At 38.0% G+C, this 20,925-nt stretch overlaps 1 protein-coding gene across 1 annotated transcript in view; it reads left to right on the top strand.

Moving 5' to 3' along the window:
• LOC133984743 (adhesion G-protein coupled receptor D2) overlaps positions 1-20,925 on the top strand; it is a 95,047-nt gene that overhangs the window by 26,886 nt on the left and 47,236 nt on the right. Inside the window, exon 21 of the mRNA XM_062424205.1 lies at positions 19,855-19,896. Within this exon, the coding sequence (XP_062280189.1) occupies positions 19,855-19,896 (42 nt within the window). The remainder of the gene's footprint in view (positions 1-19,854; positions 19,897-20,925) is intronic.

The following is a 20,925-nucleotide window of genomic DNA, read 5'->3' as shown; positions in this document are numbered from 1 at the left end:
AATTTGGTAATTTAATTACACAAGTGCACTTTCCCCCCCCCACTTCTACAAGGTTATCTGTTGCAGCAAAAGTTGGGATTCAATTAATACACCAATTTACATCAGACCGTACAGCCACATTAGACACCCAGTAATGAAAACAAATTGACTGGAAAAGTAGCTTTTCACTGGAGGCACACGTTTAATGCAGCTTAAGGCTTCAAAATGAATATCGTTGAAAAGAATACAGAACCCCCTCTTTATAAAAACACTCACACTCAGCTAGTGGAGCATGACATGAGAGTGTATCCAAGATATAGATATGATCAATAGAGTGTTGCTCTGCTTATTGATTTTTGCCATATGGGAGATTTGTTGTATGAGTTAGCAATGCTTTCACAGGATCAGAAATGATTGTTTGAGAATGTGTGAGTTTACCCCTTTTATCAGTGCTGTAGCTGAGTAACTATGAAACTATTTGTAATACCACAGTCTGTAGTTCTATTCCCAGTTAGAGGTCAGGCGAAAAGCATGGCAGAATCAGTGCCAGACTGACAAATATGACACATAAAATTACATTTCAGCCACTTGTGTCAACCACTTCTGAACTCAGCTGGAAAATAACTAGCTGTAAAATCAAAGATAAAATGTGATTTTTATACATTTAGTTCATCATTAAATTGTTATATATACAGTTTTTTTTTATTTGGGCTGGGCAATTATTTAATATTATTGTTAATAAATTTACAGTGGGCTCCTTTTATGATTGTGATAATGTTTTATTTTCGTGCAATTGAATACACATACATTGTGTTGAAAAACTAAACGTAGCTGTTGAACATTGTTTCACATGTGAGACTTTTTCTCTCATGTGAATGTAATGTCCACTTGCTGTATCAGACGCTTTTCTACTGAATAGAAATGGGTTGAAACCACTTTCAGATCTGGCATGAAAATATTTAATTTAAGATTAAATGTTGCCCCAAAATATGAACTGACAGCAGCTTTAACACAGAGTCAAAATCGGCCTTCAACAACCCAGACCTTTTTGAAGACGTGCCCCCTCATGGTAATTAGTAAGGTGAGGTTAGAAGGTGAGAAGGGGATTTTTGTTCATCCTGTGGCATGCATGAATTCCAGACCCCAGAGCGGGCCTCATTCATAAAATGTTTATGTATACACATTTTATTATAATTCTCATTTTCTTATTTTGGGATTCATTCACTACTTTATGATTTCAAAAATGGCAAAAAGGTTAAAGATTATACTTAATATTAGTCCACTCTCAGACAAATCTCAGCTTTTTTTGGAACTGATCTTTCCCTACAGAGGACAGACAGAGGTGGCATGCACATTGAATTGAACACTTTTTTAAACAGCAAGAGGTATACAAAACATTTTCATTTCCTTTCATTTAGATCATATGATACAAAAATGGTAATAAGATCAACTATTTTTATTTTAAAAAAAATACAGTAGGCTACAGTAAGCCTGTCACCTTTAAAACATAGCTAATATAAGTGTAAAGACAAGCAAAATGTTCAGATATTTCATACAGCTCAGATTGCTGCCCTTATATACAATTTCACCTGTATTTACTAATGCTAATGTTAGATTTACATACACTAATGAAATCCATAACATTTTAAGATTAATCCTGATTCACATGGGCGAGAACAAGTCAGCGATCTGTAGATGGTTCACAAATTATATGTACCACTTTGTTATTTTTCTGTCACTTGTTTTTTGCCAACAGAGTAAAAATAGCAAAACATCTGTGATTGAGGCCTAATAATTTTCACAGGCAGCTCTTATTTAGGCCTTAACAGATGTGAAGCAAGAGTAAGAAGTTTCCTATATACCATAAGTGGGAGAAAGTGTGCCCTTAATATTACCTTGAGTCAACCTGCAGTTTTGAGGCTCTTGTAAAAGCAGCAGTAAAGCCATCTCCATACTTTTTGTTGGAACTAGAAAAACTAAATAGATCATATGTAAGTGGATCCATATTGGAGTCTCTGTTTTGCCTAATGCTGTCACATATTAATCAGGTGTGATTTGCTGTTTTGTAGCAGTGTGGCTCATGCGTCCTAAAAAGCTGATTCAAAAAATCAAAAATATTCCCCCTACAAATTATAATTTCCACCTTTTGCTTTATCTCTAACCCCACACATAGAATTAGGGAGCATTCACAGATAAATTGGTCAGATAAGAATAGACTGCGCTAAATTTGAAGAGCAAGCACAGAGAATACTGTAAACCAGAAGATGAAAAATGTTTCTGGTGCTTATGCTGTACATAAGCCAAAAGTATCCAAGAGATGATAGGGGTGTGTTTGTGTGTCTGCGTCTTTGTGTGTGTTCTTGGATTTGCAAACTTGTGAAGACCAGTTTAAAAATGTTCATGCAACAGCCTTATAAACACTGTAAGTGTGTGTGTGTGTGTGTGTGTGTGTGTGTGTGTGTGTGTGTGTGTGTGTGTGTGTGTGTGTGTGTGTTTAACCACTTGTCACTGCTACACTCAACCCCCCACAGACCGAGAGGTTAGAAGTTATTTTAATTTCTCATTTAGCAGAAGAAACAAAAACAGCAGAACTTGTATCCAGTTTCCTAGTCAGGCATCCAGTCCACTCATCTGTACCCGAACAATCGGCCCTTTCAAAGCCAAATATTTTGTTCACTTCTCATTTACAGCTTTTTCCCCTGCTATTTGTAACTGAGGCTCAAGTAGTTTTTGACTGATGATAGCCGATGTTTTGCCAATATTGTGTATCTGTAATGTCATTGTTAGAAAAGCATCCAGTCCATCATGGGAAACAAATATTCCACTGAGACACAGAGCACTATAATGCGTGTTTAATCATTATTTTAGGGATAGCAGCTGTTCAATAAAAGGTGATGCCCCACAGCTATTCAATGACAGGAGAAATATGGTTACTGTGAGTAACCAAAAGAATATTAACATTAAGAAAGACAAAATTTAATTGCAGTGCTCAACTTACAGATACGTAATAATACAGTCATTATCAAATTGGATTTTTATTTTTTAAAATGTATTTCTGCATTTCAAATACATATAAATATGACACAAACTGCGCTGCACTGATGTAAAAACACACAATGAATCTGTACAGTAAAATTTGGGGTTGTTAACTGTTGACTAGATGAATTATAGTAAGTAAAGTTACCACACAGAGAGGAAAGGTTATTTTTAATTTAAATGCTCAATATAAGTATATCGGTTCAACCTTGGCTGTAACACAGTCCCTGCCGCCTACTCACACACTGTACTGCATATACACACATTCAGGGACACGTGGAGGAGCAGACACATGCACACATGGCAAACCTCTCACCGGTCAGATTATGGAGGGAAATGCTTTTCATTTTGCATTTGTTGAGAATGCAGGAAGCATATTCCCCCCCCACGTCCTCACATCACACGCAATCTAAAACAGCAGCCATCTCGCCCAGTGGAGTGGAGTTTACTGGATGTACTGGGACACTAAGCAACTTTGGATAATATGCACTTGTTGGAGGGTGATCTTTATCAAAAGCGCATGGACATTTTAGCTGTTATCGACATGCTGTTATGTGGCATTCTTCATATATTCAAAGGTGACTAATAGTTTGACAAAGTGGTAAAAATTTCAGTGAATGGCTAAATATATATCCTTTTTAAGAGTACTGAATACATTATATTCTCACATATATAGTTATGAACTAATGCATTTTAAATTGCTTTTAGTTTTTCAAAATGGCTTGCCAAAATTAATTTGAAAATAATATATCTCATATTACACAAATATTATCTCACATTAATGGTAGCCTCTTACACAATAAATACTGATTGTAAAATACACATTTTTATAAAACTAATACAAATATTGTGTCAAAACGAAATATTTCCTGAACAAATTAAAGAAAACAAACGAGGGCGCGTGGGTGATGCAAACTTTTAAGTTAATGTAGTCATAGGTAAAATCATGGAGATTTATTTATATAAATCCATATTTTAATTAGTGTCTTGGATAATTATGAGGTGGGTTTGAAAAACAAATAAATGCACGACATGATTGTTTGCAATCCCATTGCCTGGGAAAATAACTTTCCCTTTGAAAAAGAGTCCACTGTTTGTGTTGTATCCTCAATTACCAGCAGCAGCATTAAAACAATATTCAAACGGGATACCAAGGTCAGCATTGACTCCCACCATGCTTCTCTGAGATGGCACTTATAATGAGGATGTAGCACAGCTTTTTTAAGTAGTATATTTATAGTGTGTTTTGTATCAACATGTACTGATTTTTTCCCTTTTGTCTCTTTTCATCTTTTGTTGTATTTTATGTATGTTGTATGTTTTTTTTTAAAGTTTGAATAGTAGAGCTCTGCACATTTCACAATGCTGTATGTTCACCTTCTTGAAGGGAGGATCAGATGGAGGTTTAATTCAAGTTATTAGTATGAAGGTTTTTGCACAGAAAAACCCTTGTAAAAATGGTCACCTAAGTACCCTTGAAATTAACTGAAAATGAGTCAGTGAAAACAAAAAAACCCAACAAAAATCCACTTTTATTCTCTTCCACCGTAAATATTAAGTCTTGGAGTGAAGACATGGACCAGCAAAAATGAAGTAATTCAGTTTAGGAAGGACTGAATTTTTGGGGGTGGCGGTGTAATACTATAAGAGAGATCAGTTTTGAAAATCTGGTCTGTCCTGGGAAAATAAAGCAGTGAGAATAATAGGCTTCCTGTCAAAAGAGTGTAGAGAATTCCTGTCATTGCTCATGCCACCACCCCTAAGACCTCTCCTTGTGTTAAACCCGCTGGCATTTATTTGTCTTAGAATTACCTGCCAGCTCAATTTAGTAATAGTCTGTGTCATAAGAAAGCAAACCATCCCCTTTGCCCCTGCCTTACCATACCTGTGTGTGTGTGTGTGTGTGTGTGTGTGTGTGTGTGTGTGTGTGTGTGTGTGTGTGTGTGTGTGTGTGTGTGTGTGTGTGTGTGTGTGTGTGTGTGTGTGTGTGTGTGTGTGTGTGTGTGTGTGTGAGAGAGTGAGAGTGTCAGAGTATGTACACATATTTTATTGCACATATTTGTATATTTTCATCCAAGTATTGATGCATTTTCTGATATATCTCCATCTGTGTGGTGTATTTTTTTAAATTGTTGTGCATATATTTGTGTCAAAAGGCTTGTCGTCTCATCAGCTGACCCAAAATTCATGATCTCACTCCTCCACATCCCCTTCTTCCCTTCATCCAACCCAAACAAGCGACAGTGTCAGGAAAAACTTTGACGCCTGAAATTACCCACGTCGAAACAATGACCGTTCTATTTATAAGTTCACCGCCATTCCTTTTGTATCGGCTGACACCATGTCACATGTGCACACACAACACACAGACACATAGACATCTGTGATGGCTGTCGGTGACTAGGTTAGGGATAGTCCTGGTTTCCCTTACCCTGCCACATTGAGGCAGATCTGTAGATTTGCCCGGCTTTGATGTATACTTTGTGGGTAATTAGTGAGAACTGGGTCAGCATAGGGCAAGAAAGCAAAACCCTGTTGTTCTTCTAGTGGGTGGGTGGCAGGGAGGTGGTGGGACCTGGTTGAGGAGGGGGGTGAGGGTGTCGGGAGGTTAAAAGGCTGTCAAATATCAGTGCCAATTTACATGCGAGCCATTTTCTTTCTGCTGTACTACGGTTAAAGCAAATAAACGGCGCTGTCTCTCTTTTTTGGATGATGGAAAATGTACACGTGTTCTGCTGCTTTTTATTGAGTTAAGAGGTTAATAATTGTCTTACAAAGTAGTTTATGAAATAAGATAGGTAGTGCAGTTTACCAAAGACAAAATAAACTGAATTGATACACATTAAATGAAGTCTATCTATCTATTTTTTTTAGAATTTATTTCTTGTTAAATCTACTACTGTTTAAGATGAAATTGATTAACTAAATGAAAAATGAAATTAATTTGAAAACTTTTAGTTTCTAGACTTTTTAGGAGGTTTTAGGTTTTGTCAGCTCAAAACTGAAAGGGAAAAAAAGTAGGGCATAGTTGTCACTGTTTATGATTACATTTATAATGTCAGTGGCATTTTCAAGAAGTATCGCACAACATAATTTGACACAGTATGTAGTTGCTATGATAAAATCCACATAAATTGAAAGTTGTAAATTTGTGTAGTTGTGTTTTACTTTTGTTGGCATTCATGAACCAGAAGGTGGATCATGGAAGAGATGTGAATGTGACTACTCTCTTTAATTATGTTTCATTAATGCTAAGATATAAATGCAGGGCACCGTTTGAAATATCGTCCTTTGTTGAGAGTCAGCTGTCAAGAGTCCTCACCTCCAGAACAGTTACAATACTGGCTGATTGTTGCTAGATGATTGAAATGAGCATGCAGTATATCACAAAGAAACCCAATCTTGATGTGAAGAGTGTTCATTTATGAAATGGTCTATTTAAATTAATATCTATTTGAACATGCAATAAATTATCTTATCAATCAAACAAATTTAATTTTTGACAGTAATTACTTTTGTTGAACTTTTTATGGTGATTTATGGTGCTAGCATTACATTATAATCAAGACAGCTATTTGTAAACATGGGCAGGTCATTAAGAGACCTTTTAGCACAATGTAAATCCCATGCACAGATGATTTATGGGCATTGTGTGGAGGTGTCTGGGGAGCAGTGGCAGCTACCTGCGTATTTTACTACCATTACAGCATTGTGTGAAAGTAAACAAAACAGTGGCGATGTGAGCTGGAGAACAACAGCTCTGGCAGCAGGACACTGATTGGGATGTTGATGTTGATCGTCCCTACTGGCCTCTTGCCCTTCCTCCTGTGGCCCCTGGCTTGTCCCCAACAGATACCCCAAGTCATTTCCTATGCACGTCAACACACACAGATATACACTCTTCCCGCTGAGTGTTTACAGCCACATGCTGATTCCTATTAATCTGCTTCTTGTCAGTATTGGGGTGGAGGGAGGGTCCTGGAGGGTTTGTGTAGGACTGGGAGGCCGCTGAAGGTGGGTAAAACATTCACACACGACCTGAAAGCCCTGTCTGACAGATTGCACCAGGCCTGGACTTCTTTTTACACTGAGCAGATGTGGTCTCCCACTTGTTTTCCTTAGTAATTATCCCTCATTAAGTGAAAGCATGTGCCAATCACACAGCTTCGAGATGGAGAGCAGGGTGTGAGCCAGGGCAGAAAGAAAGGGAGGGAAGCAGAGAGACCCATAGCCTCATCTCCTCAGCTTTTTAAAGCATAGTGTCATTTTAGAGTCATTACTAGATTAAAGGCAAGCCTTGCCGTGTGGGGAGAGAGCTGCAGCAGCTGCAGCACTGGCATTATAATGGCTCGTTTGACTTTCAAGTGGTTACAAATTTGATGATTATCACATTTAACACTTGCCATGTTGAATTATAGCTTAATGCCATGTATACTTTTTAATATTTTTTTTTGTCATTTGCTGCATTACCATCACAGTCTTCTTTAGAAATTGTCACATATTATTTCAGAAATATTGAATGATATGTTCAGTTCAGTGTTTGATCAAATCGACACTATTACACTTTATGGATGCTGAAAAAGTGATTTTGTGGAAGTATTGAAAATATGAACAATCATATACATTATATTAACATCTAATAAAATCTTGTTTCAGTAACTCTAAAGGAAAATAAACAGTTCAATCCTCTGCTGTTCACAGCCTTCAGCCACTTTTAGTTCATGGTTAAACTAGAATTAAAGTTTTGGTTATATCATTCTCTTTGTCCAAAAGTTTATCAGTTTTGGTTTTCTGGTTTTAACGTCTTGTTCTTTAAAAGAGCAGCTACTCTTAGCTCACAAGCTCTCAAAAGCCAGTGCCACATCACTAGTTCAGTATAACACAGTGGAGAAGTTGAACATCTAGCAAGCTAAAGAGACATGGAGTTCCCAACAAAATCAACACTGAAATGCGAGTGAATGTCGCACTTACATTCGACAAGTAGTGACATGCATATGATTGCAGCTGGATGTCCACGTTATTCTGTTTCTGTTGAAAATCAGGTAGGAAAATATTTGCCATGGCATGAATTAAAAGAATTTGAGTAGGTAATAAATCATCACGGGTCATTGCTGAGGTTGTTTTTGACTCTATGTAACCCCTAGTGGTCATACAAAACAATGCAGATTCAAGTTCACAACAACTTTCCACATAGATGCTCTATCCCATATGTAAATGTAATCTTAATTGTGAACTGTGACTGATAATATTGGAAAAGCAAATTTCAAACTTTGAAAACAATTTAAATGCAAACTCTGAAGAAATCAATTTTAGTGTTAAATGTCAAGTTTGAGTGAAAACCTAAGAGTAACTGATTAAATTTCCTGAGTGCACTGATAGAAAATGATGGATGGAATAGATTTTCTTTTTTTCTTTTTTTAAAATCCATGTGTCCCACCATGCATTTCAGACAGTGACAAAAACACAAGTGATATTCACAAGAAAAGGGGGCTGGTAGAAAAGAGACAAGTCTCTTCCAAAAAATAAAAGAGAGAGCGAATGCAAAAAAAAACGAAGATATATGAAGTCTTCATGTCGATGAACTACCATTCATTTTCACTTTGAAGTCCTGCGAACCGTAGTGAAGTGTGATTGCATGTGACAGTCGCCGAGTCTGCCGGTTTATCATGATGGATACACCCTGCCATCATGGCTCTGCTGTAGCACACATGCACGCACATTCACACACCCATACATACACACAAACACGAGACTTGTGCAGACTCGTGTACCTGGACACAGACACAGGACTACACATACGACCCAAATATTATACTCACACACACACACACACACACACACACACACACACACACACACACACACACACACACACACACACACACACACATACACACAGACAGACACACTACAGTTATTTCTGATCCACTTTCAAATTGTTGATTTTTGTTATTTTGGGGATTTTTTAACTGTAGTTTTCTGAGCTACTGACCAGTTACTTTAAAAGTTTGAAACTGTCCTGACTTGTTAAGATTAATTTTAACTGTGAGATCATTTTCTTTTTACTTGTAGCTCAGTTTGGAAACATTGAAATCTGCACTGGACATTGATAATTTTGGCTCTAGAGGTTTTGAAGATAGAGCACACCAGAGATGTATAGCGCTACTGCTGTATTACGAAGTGAAAAAAGTCTGTTTTTTTTTTTTTTTTAAGGTTGCAGTTATCCATTATGTCCAAAAAAGAAATTTAGTGACAGGTGCACTCACTGAATTAAAATAAATTAAGGGTCACATTCAGATGCAGTTTGTCTGTTTATAGTGCATTATCTCTTCACATCCAAATATTGCATGTGTAGATAGTTACATCCCTAAAAAAAACATGGTCGCAAATACAATCAGGTAAGATATACATATTGACAATTCTCAAATCTAATTAAGATAAATATTCTTTTTTTGTCTTTGTCTCTTTCTCTCTCTCTTACACACCATTATGGCTATACATCACACACACTCACCTACACACTTCTTGATCTTGGCACATGCCAATAACCTCAGCTTGGCTTACCGCGGCTGGGAGACAGGAAAGCAAACGCATCCCATATTGCTACCTGCAACAATCTTTTTCCTGTTTTGTACCCAAAAGCAACTTGTTCAGACTTTGCATATTGCATCCATTTGTCATTGTTAGTCAAGGGCACTGCAACACAGTCTTGTCAGCGGTGCAATTTTAGATGTTCTGTTCAAACGTTGCTGTGTACGTGTAAGGGGGTGCATGTTTGTGTGTGCACATGTATCGGTCAGGTGATTTTAAATTCATTTTTTATGCCTACGAATGTATGCATACTGTATGAAAAACTGGACACATTGGAAATAAAGAATAGACCAAGGGCAAACATTAAATTGTTCCCCAAGCAAAATGTACACTTTTTATGCAAAAAACATGGTTCCACATATTTGTCTCTACAAGCACACTTTCATAAGAAAATGTTAAGCTGAGGCTCTGTTGGCATACAGGTGGCACTTAAATTACTACTATTTTTCACCTACATTTTTGTAGTGTTTCTAAATGTCAGTCTAATTCCAGGAAAGTGTACATTTGGCTGTTTGTGTTTGTGTGTGGGAAGTCAGTGAGGGATGTGTGTGCTGAGGATGGGATAACTCAAGTGTGTATATTGTCTGAGTGCTGCGCTGTTCTCTTGTGGTTGATTTCCAACTTTTCGTTCCGTCAACATGACATTGTGAATGACGCACACAATTTGATTCATGGATTTTATGAATTGATTCAGCATCATAGAAGATAAAAATCATAATTATTTTGTAAATCAATTTTTCCTCATTCCATACCATTTTGGTTTGGACCCACCTTTCCATTCACTTGAATGACAAAGTGTGTCCAAACTTTTGACTGGCACTGTAGCTAATCTCAAAGTTAGGGACGTAGTCAGGGAGATGAGTGGGCTCAAAAATAGGAATTTGTAGTGTACCTCTATGTATGTATGAGTGTTTGTGGTTGGATTCATATGCTTATATTTGTATGTTGTATTTGGATACATATATGTGTATAAAATCATGTATGGTATCACCATCTGTGTGTCTACACAGTCAGTGTCATTATCCTTGGTAAAGTGAAAGTGTGTTTACGTGCATTTGTGCTTGCATGCATGTGTGTCCATGTGTACAGTTACTATAAACCAAACCCAATCCCCAGCTGCTGTGTCTCAATACTTGCATTTTTTCCTCTCTGTCAGTGGAAAACTATGCAATTAGAAAACACCCAGGGAGATTGACAGCGGGATCACATACAATTTGACAAGGGGGCGCCCCAGTAAGGCCTCATGGATACCTTAATATTTTTAATTAAACAGCTCTCTGCACTGGCAGCGCGCTTTTCCTCACCAGTTCAAAGACTCCTGCTTTGACCCATGTGTTAAAAGTTTGTATCAGTTTTCCATGGCTATGTTTTGCTTGGCGCCTAAGACACGCAACCCTAAATTGTCTTGTTTAAAAGCTAGTTTGTTTACAGTTCACTCTCTCTCTCGTGCTCTGTTTAACCCCCCTCCCTCCATCACATTACCACATGTGTGCAGTGTGATCAGTTTCAGGGTGTAGTTACCCACTCCCATCGCTCTCGCAACAGACCGGCTTTATGTAAACACTTTGGAATGGAGTTAATGTTAAAGAAAAAAACATCATGTGTATTAGCGAATGAAAAGAGCCAGTGCGCAAGCCCGTAACCCCTTGTCATTCTGGTTTATTTAAACATTAAAACAAGTAAAATAGAGTGCTCATCTGTTACTTGGGCGCTTCATCAATAACATTTGTCCGTCTGATGTAAAATCGATATGACACACACTGACACAATGCCAGAGCAATGGCAAATGTGCTGTCATTTGTCATCGACTGGCAATAAAGATATGTCACAATTGATTTTAGCCCATTTTCCCCCCTCCCTCTCTCTATCTTTCTCTCTCCCCCTCTCTCTTCCTTGCTCTCTTGCAGTAGCTGTAATAGAAAAAAATAAATGAATGTTATTATGACTGAGGCATGGTCAGCCTTGCCAAACTCAATTAATATTAGAGCAAGGGGCTGCAATGATTTGAGGGCCTGTGTGTTGTGTTTTCATTGTGATGCCCTGCCAGAGATGTTAAAAACGAAAAGAGGAGGGATAGATGGATGGATGGTTCAGTGGGTCTATTCTCAGGGGGGAAAGGTTTTGTTCTGGCCACTGCTCATACTGTATATAGATGTTTTTAACAGACCTTCCAAACTCTTGCTTGATTTTTTCTCTCCCCTCCTAATTCCATTTTGAGTTTAGCTGCCAGGGTGTTTTGAGCTCCACAATAATAAAAAATCCTCACTAACCTTGGACTGATGGAGTTTATGGATCCTTAAATCATGTTTAAAGTGGGAAATGCCCAGTATGTGCAGTATGAGTGTTTGTGTGGGTGTGTGTGTTACATTTAAACACTGTGAATAATGTTATTTTATTTTTAATTTAAAAGTTGTAATTTATTTTATATTTTATTTCATAATGCCATTTCCATGTGTTTGAAATAGTACTGGTGGCCAGTTTCAGTCTGCATTGGTCAAGCTGACAACATGTAAAAATTATCTTTGTGAGGGACTTTAGAGCTCATTAGAAAAAAACATGAGATCACGTAACTATTATAAAAATATTTTAATATTAAATTAACAGCTGAAAATTGGATTAAAACATTAGTGATACAAAAGTCAGGGTGAAAGTTGATCAGTAGTGCAAAGACTGTAAATGTCATCATGTGTGAGTTTCACAAATCATTACTTGTGTGCATTTTGTACAGCTAATGTGTTTTCTTGACATTTCTTGTACCACCTTTTTTCCCTTTGTACAAGCTGCTGTTTTGCAGTTTCATGTGGCTCTACACTATATGTGTGTGTGCTCCACTCAGCGTCTGCTGTGCGTATGTTTGTGTGTCAGACCTGCCATCGCGGTTTGTTGCCGCTGGGTTGTGTGTACCCAAGTTGCGCCGGTGGTAGCGAGCAACATCTGTTTCGGCTTGTTGTTCCTCTTGGCTGCTTTTCAATTGGATTTCCTCAAGCAGGGCCAAAAGCTGTCACCTCTGCCAGGCTCTGTTAGTGATCACCGCCGGCCCCTATATTAAGTAGGTGGTTCAGGGCTAAGCTAATAACTCTCCCTCCTCTCCTGAGCCATCACACACCAGTGCTGGTGTTGCTGCTGGCCTCAGTGTGTGCCTGTTTGTCTCTGTGTGTGTGTGTGTGTGTGTGTGTGTGTGTGTGTGTGTTTGTGTGCGTGTGTGTGTGTGTGTGTGTGTGTGTGTGTGTGTGTGTGTGTGTGTGTGTGTGTGTGTGTGTGTGTGTGCGTGTGTGTGCGTGCGTGTGTGTGCGCAGTCTCAGTTTTCAATACACTCTATAGAGGCAGGCTGGCTTGGGGGTCCCCTCCTCAATGTGACAGCCCAACTGACTCAATGTGTGTGTGGGAAAGAGAAAGGGAGAGTCCTAATAGCTCTACTCAAAGAATGACTGATCCTCTTTCCCTAATAATGTACAACAGGATGGAAACGGGATGAAAACTCTGACCCCGACCCACCCTCACACAGACAGACAGAGAGAACTGCGTAGATTTTAATTACACTGGGTGGACATTTTTTGGTTTTGCCCATTGTTTAAGTGTTAAAATACAATCACTTCCAATTTGCCTGGATCATGTGGACTCCCACTTTAACATCTACATGGTCATTATGAGTAGATGCCACCTGGATTTTTAAAACCCGTTAGACTTAATGAAAACATTGAGTCCTAATTCCTTCACTCTTCTGTGTTTGGTTTATATTTTGTTTATCCACCAAAAGTATTACACAGTCTTGCCTCTCATCTGGGTGTTAAAGCTTTTATTGGGAGGTGTTTATCTCATCAAACTGACAGTGTGGCAGCCTGCCCGTCTACCTGCCTGTCTGTCTGCCTTTGTGTCTTCTTGCCAGCTTCTCTGGCCAGCTGGAGCAGTTACACAGAGCTGGATTTGAACTGAGGACCTGCAGAGTATCAACTCCCTGTTTCACAGTTCTGACAGACATTTTGATTTGACATGCCATGAGCAGTTAAAGTGAAAGTTATGTATACATGTTAATTAAACTGTTTATGCATGGAGGGGTCAGAGACATTAGCAAGTCCCAGTGCAGAAGTGTGAATTTCTTTACTTTTTCCCCCATCACAGCGTTTTAACCTCTTCTGTCTCTCATTTCCGTAATGATTGCCAGGTGTGAGGGCAGAATTTTTCCTCCCCTTTTTTCGCCAAGTAGGGATGCAGATAGCTCTATTTGTGAAAAGTGTCTCTGTGTGTTTGAATTTGGGCTGAGATTTTTGACGTTGAATCCAACTTGTTCAAATAGCTCTCAGTTTTGGCTTTGGGTAACTATGAAGCCTGGAATTCACTGAAAGGATGTGGAGGTTGCGGTCTTCAGCTACTTAAGAGAAAGCAGTCGGCCCAATTGAACAAAAAGTATATCTATTTTGATTTTGATGTAGAGTTAGACAAGTATAAATCATTTTTGACATTGAGCAATGGCAGTACTCGAAATCCCGCTAAGAAGTGTGGGGAACATGTGGTTCACAATTACTTAAAAGAAAGAAACCAAATACAGCTATCTCATTTATGAAAGGACTTTGTATGTTTTTATTTAGATATGGAACGCTGAGATGGAGTGAAACTTGCTCAAGAAGCAAAACTAACTTTTTACTTTGTGCTGTACCATTGGAGGAAATTCTTTGGAATTTTGAAATCCCTGCTGTGACACTGGTCTCATTGAAATGAATGAGGAGCTTAAAGAGGAAGAGAACACAGTCTTTCTGCTAACTGTATTGCATTATTAACCAAACCACACAAAGAATGAGCAGATGACGAAATTCAGATGATAAAATTTAAGTCATGTAGACTCCTGTAGCTACACAGACGTGGAAAGTGATTGAGCTATAACCGTAGCAGTGGCAGATCAGAAAAGTCTGTTTAGTCATCATACTCAAAGTGTGAATCAATAATGTTTTACAGGTCAGGTGTGGAAAAATTATAATGCTGGTAAAAGCACCATATAAATATTATTGACCAAGCCAACATGCACCAAGCAGGCATAGACACAGGGACAGGAGTAAGGTTGTGCCTAAGGAAGAGACCATTTTTTGTAACGCTGAAAAATAGCCTTCAGTTAAATTGCTGTACTACTGGACAGACATAAAAGACATCTCAATGAATATGACAATAGCTGGCTAAGCTTTTGACTTGAACACCCAAAATCTCACCAATGTAGAAAACATTACATTGTGTAAGTCATGGGAGTGACAGCCACCTTAAACGTAAAACTGATAAAAGACAAACCACAAGCTGCATGTAATGTAAATTATTTTATGCATGTTATTACCATAAATCATTCATTTTCTCCACAAAAAAAGAAGAAGGAATTTCAATAGTTGTTATTATACCTAATGCTAACTTTTTATCCCTTCCCCCATACAAAAGAGAGAGCTAAGCTGACAGCAGCAATATATTCCAAAAAGAAAGAGAAAGCTGCCCTGTCTTCCAGCCTGTCTCTCCCTACTTGCCAAGACACTGCCCTCCCTGCTTAATCATAGTTTTCATATCTGTATGTTGAAAATTTGGTTCCCAAGGACAATGTCATAAACTGGCTATTTTCTGAGAGTTTTACCTGCCAACGCTGTGCTCCTTAACTTTTCACATTTGGGAGGTTTATGGAGATGGGAGATAGGGGTGTTGAAAGGTAAAGGAAGGGGGTAAATATAGAGACATTACTCATCGAGAATTTATAATAATTTTTTAACATAGAAAAAAGATTAAGGGACTAACACTGTGCATGTGTGTTGGGGGGGTATCTACACACCTGTAGTGCAAATTAGTAGAAATTAAAATTAAATTAAATGCAATTTCTGGAACAAAAGTAATAGGTAGCAGCATTCCCATGAATATCCATACACCCAGCAGGTATATATCCATTATCAGCCTTGTATTCTTTTGAAGTATCCTTTAGCGAAACACAACCTGCTAATTCACGTTGTCTCTTCATAGAATTTCTATTTAAAGGATTAAAAATTGTGAGTGCACCCCAATCAGTTCTGCTCACTGGCAATTGATTCAGTTCACTAGCCATGTAAACTCAAACTGCATTTCATCTAATAATGCAAGAGCTGTCAATTTAAATAGACAGGCCATAAGAACTCCTTATTTGAAAAAAGATATCCAGCTTTTAAAATGAGAGGAAAGCAAGCTTTTCAAATTAATTTGATGTACCATAAAGCTATTAAGTAGACACTTACAAAGCCTTTTATTACAAGTATTATCAGCAGTTGACTGATCTCCTTAAACATTCAAATGCAGTCAGTCGTTGCTCTTAGACAAAGTGAGTTACAAGGACAACAGAGGCAGAATGTGGTGATTTTCCAAAAGGAGGCTGTCAACATCACAAACAACCAGTTGTAAACAGTATGAGGGTTAGAACCAACACATACTGATTAAATTGAATTCAGTTATTATAAATAATTGATTTCTGACTTAGATGTGTTCTTCCTGCTTTCTCAGACAAAACTTTCAACAACTAAGAAGAAGCAACATCGTCAGGGGCCGTTCTGATATTGTGTCAGTTGCGTGCACAATTTCATGCACATGCAACATGCACGCTCAAAAACCATAAGCAACTTTGTTGCGGCTATCCTGTTTTTTGGTTGGAAAAAAATACTTCCATTCAAATCCAGCAAGCGTACCACAGGTCATGTGTCAAGAATTAACCATCAGTTCCACAGAACTTGCTTCACCTTTTCCATCCAAGAATGTCACAACATCCGGTTGAAAGGTCATTTAATGCTGGTTGCCAACTGCAATGCAGACCCGACAGTAGCACAACCTACCAAGCACCTTAGATAAAAGGATGAAAGTGACACGGATGGCATTTTCCACACCTTTCAGACGCAAAAACACAGCCCCTTATTCGTTTAACAAATGCTATTTTCTGTCTTGCATTGCAGCATTGTACAGCTCTCTGGGGTGATAATGTTTTTGGTCAAACACAATGTTTGTTGGCTTTAACTTTTTAAACATACAATTGTTCCCTAATTAGTTGGCTGCTAATTAATTTATGCTCCTTTGTTTGATGTACAGTATAGCAATACTTTGAAAGCAACTGTGTTAATCCTTTGCATAAATTTGTAGCATTTGCCGCAGAGTTCAAAAGAACCAGGACTGGGTTTAGAAAAGCACACATGCATTTAAATAATGCGCCCCATTTTTCTTTCTGTTTGTTTTTAGTGGGAATATTAATGAATTAACATTTTAAACAATCCATCATTATTGTTGTGCTGCCACTTATTTTTAACTCAATTAAATTCTAATAGATCATTTTTCTTAATGTGCACAGTATGTTCTCCCCACTTTGTTCACTACACAACAAAAGATTAATTACAAATAAGAGGAATGATCAAAAACATGATAATCAAATTGCAACAATAAGTTGGAAATTGTAATTCTAATGCAATACAATGGGGTATCTGTTGCAAATTAACCACCCACTGTCTGTTATTGTATGTGTGCTTGTGCACATGCGTATTTATGTGTTTGAGACTATATGACAACAGTAAGATAAACTGTGCACAATGTATTGGTTGTAAGTAACAGTCATTAAACACTATTGATTATAATTTGAAATATGTTTACTAAAAATGAAAATCACATTTTCTTTTACAATGGCCATGATCCATTATTTAAACCTGTTTATTAATCCTAGTACAGGATGTAAGTACACACTAATAATGAGTGCTGTGTTCACTTGATTTGGATGCTTCTGTGACATACACTGATGATGTTGATGTGCAGTGTAAATAATTATTTTTGCAGTTTATAAACTCTTCAGTTGAATATTCACATAATTCAATAGTTACAATAAACCAATATCACATACTTTATTTTATCGGAACTGACTGGCCCACATGAGTAATAGTTCCTGACTCATGCTAAAGAAAACTCTAAATCTAAACACTAGGCAGAAGAGGATAAATATTGGAATCATTTTTACATAAAAGTCTGTTTACAGGTCTTGGGGAGTACTGCAGCATGTGTGAGAAGTCTGATACATTTCTTCAAGTGATGTCCCTCAAAGCAATATCAGCTGGGGTTGAAAACTACAAGTTTGATGATAAAAAATGTGTGTGCATAGAAAGAAGTGAGGTTACCAGACCTCTGAATCAGGTTGCATTGTGGGAAATGTAGGTGCCAAGATGAATGCATGGAATGAAAGAGACGCTATCTGGTTTTGCTACAATGTTACCAGAGTATAATGCTAAATTAGTGGAGTACTTTCTAGAGATGGAGCAAGGCAATTTAGTCAAGAGGACATCAAATTATTTATGATCTGTATTACTGTATTTGCCATCAGTATGAATTACTGAAACAATGATACAACTTCATGTTTTCTATGTTTGGCCTATAACTGACCCAACAGTTACATTGCATTTTCACTGTAGAGAGCTAAGCTAACAGTTGGATACTGTGAAAAGGTAATCTGTCACCTTGCCCACATATTTGAAAAAAACACAGCTATGTCATCTGATATTTTTAGCTTAAAAGGACAGACAAAACTTTTGGTCATTATCTAAAAGTGACTATCACTTAGTGTTTGAACCTATGTCTAATCGCTAATTTTGGCTCTAGTAGAACCAATAATGATACAACCTTCTAAATCCTCTTCATGCTATGGAACAGCAAACGTTTTTCTCTCTTTCTTTTTTAATCACATTTTGCATTGTATTTTGTTCATATTCAGGATTACAAGATGGTACGGTAAGTGTGACGGTAAAATCACAGGACCCAGAATTCAGCTTGAGGTGCTTGTTATGTCTGTTGTCTTCAGCATGTCAGAGCAGAATTGTCAGTTTAAAGAGGATGGATGTCCTAAGGTGTCACCTGACAGCCCGACGGACAGGGCAATTCAGTCCCTGGAGGACAGGAGAGCGGCCAGTAAAAGGTGAATGGGCAGTAGTTTGGGCTAGAGGTCATCATTGTCGGCCATCGCCAGCCTGTCACTCCGAATGGGCCCCCAAATCATGTTGTCAATGGTGATGCATTGAAATCTCCCTCTGGCAAAAATTGGATTCTCCAAACTCGACTTGATTGATGCATTGACCAGGTTGTGCCTGCCTGTCCTCAGGATGTGTCCTTACCATCATTTAAAAATGAAGCAACAGACACACTGAGCAGTGAAAGGAAAGAGATGTACTTTTAAAAGTTTTTTTTTTTTTGCGTGTGTGTGTCTGTGTGTGTTAGCTAGACCCATATCAACACACGGTTGGCTTATCAAAGAATCTTCTGTCTATCAGCCTTGAAATTTATAGGATTTTACCTGCCTTTTTATTTTTCTCAGTACATCTTTTGTGACAGTTCAATCGCTGCTCTGAGAATGTTGTTCTCACCATTTCCACTGAGGCAACTGGATTACATTATGGCCCGAAGGCGAATGCACAGCTTGTACATTCAATGGATGCCACAATGGATTGGAATGAAAAATAGCTGTTTTTCTGTGACCAAAAGTGCACCCTTTATGCATCCAAGGGCATGGCATTCTTGGGCCCTGGGTACTAGCCGTGGAGTTTTGTGAACGTGTAATATCTTCTTTTATGTGTAATTTCTTTCATTATCCTCCCTCTGTCTCTCTCAAATAGTTTTCCTTGATAGTCTCATCTGGTCTGAGTTGCTCTCTTCATTTGTGTATGTGTGTGTATGTGTGTCTTTAAATATATGTTTGTGTTCATACTGTGTTTTTAATCCTCATAATTTATGGCTATTTGTGTCCGCATATGTTTGTGAATGCATGGACTGTTATGTATGTGTGTGTGTGTGTGTGTGTGTGTGTGTGTGTGTGTCTGTACTTAATCATATACGTGTGTGTTTGTGTCTAAGAACACAGACTGAACACAGGCACTTGAGATTTTTCTATTTCTATAAAGCCGTGTGGAACCTTGGGTTTGAGCCTTTGATGGCTTAGTGGGGGCTGGAATGAGGAGCATGAGTATTGTAGAGGAAACAAATGCAAGCTCAGCCTTACGGAGATGGCCCAGTTTGGAGAAGTTGTACTCTTTCAAGTCCTGCTTCTTTTGTCGTTACTTTTTTACTGCAGTCCACTTCAGCACTGGATAGAGTAAGAATCAGAGCAATCCATACATGTCAGTCCACTCATTACTTCTGATCTTGTTTATATTTTATGGGAGGATAAGAGAGAAAACAACTGTAACAACTTTGTCCTCCTCCTTTTTCTCTTTCTTTCTCTCTCTTGTTCTTTGTCTCTGTTTGCAGGGCCTTTTTATCTTCCTGATATATGGGGTGTACAACACAGAGGTAAGTCTGCATTGTGTCTCAAGGCTGTCGGAGTGAATGAGAGAAATGACAAGTTTCTGATGGGAAGGAGGGGAGGGGAGGGGACATCGTTTCCACGCGAGCGTCCCACTGCCCTTCATGCTTGGACTAACTTATATGCATCCGAGTCCGACCATTAAACACTGACATGCCGCGGTTCTCAGCCACTCATTCCTCACCCACATTGGCTAATATTTCACTGCCTCTTTAAGTTTTTAAACTCACGGCCCTCCATTTAGCATCCTGACAAAGCCGCTGGCCAGGGCTTTTGCGGGGCCCCTAGCAGTCACTGTAGTAGGACAAAAAAAGAAAAACAATATGCAACCAACAATATGTAATGAAGGAGCAAGGAAATATTGTATTAAGATGCTGTGTTATTACCATTTAGATATGCTGCAGCTGTGCGGTGGTTGAGGGTGGGGGAGTGGAGAGACAAAGAGATACGATTTAATGGATGAGACTCATGAAAATCACTCTTGGTCAAATATGGCTTTTAGTGTTATGTAAATAGGGTTAACTTTAAATGTGCATGCATAGGTGATATTACATCTGAGCCCTCTTAAAATAGAGCACTTTTTTGAACCTGTAGCCTATTTCTCTTTTTTAGACACTTCACAATCCAAACTTTAAAGATGGAGTGAGAAGCAAAAAATATTTGCTTTCTGGCACTATTAAATATTCAAAAAATAAAAACATTTTGCATCTGATTTAATTTAAACAATAATTTCTGAAATTTTTGACAGAGTATATAATACAATTGCTGATGTTGTATTATAGATATTTATTATAATTGTAAATGTTGATGCTGAGATGGGAAATAAAGGATGTTGATATTGCAGTAAAAAAATATAAATATATTTTTTGTAAATACAGTATGCCAAAGTAAATATCTGCATCTGAAACAAACCGTGGTTTACTAATCATCAGTTTGGGTGATTATAAATATATCTCATCTTTTCACTTGCCTCTTATTGCTTTGGAATCATCACCATAGACAGGCAGCTTTTTTGA

Source organism: Scomber scombrus, chromosome 8 (genome assembly GCF_963691925.1).
Source record: "Scomber scombrus chromosome 8, fScoSco1.1, whole genome shotgun sequence".
NCBI classification, from domain to species: Eukaryota; Metazoa; Chordata; class Actinopteri; order Scombriformes; family Scombridae; genus Scomber; species Scomber scombrus.
Note: the sequence above shows the minus strand (reverse complement) of the source record. Positions and strands in the feature narration are given on the sequence as shown.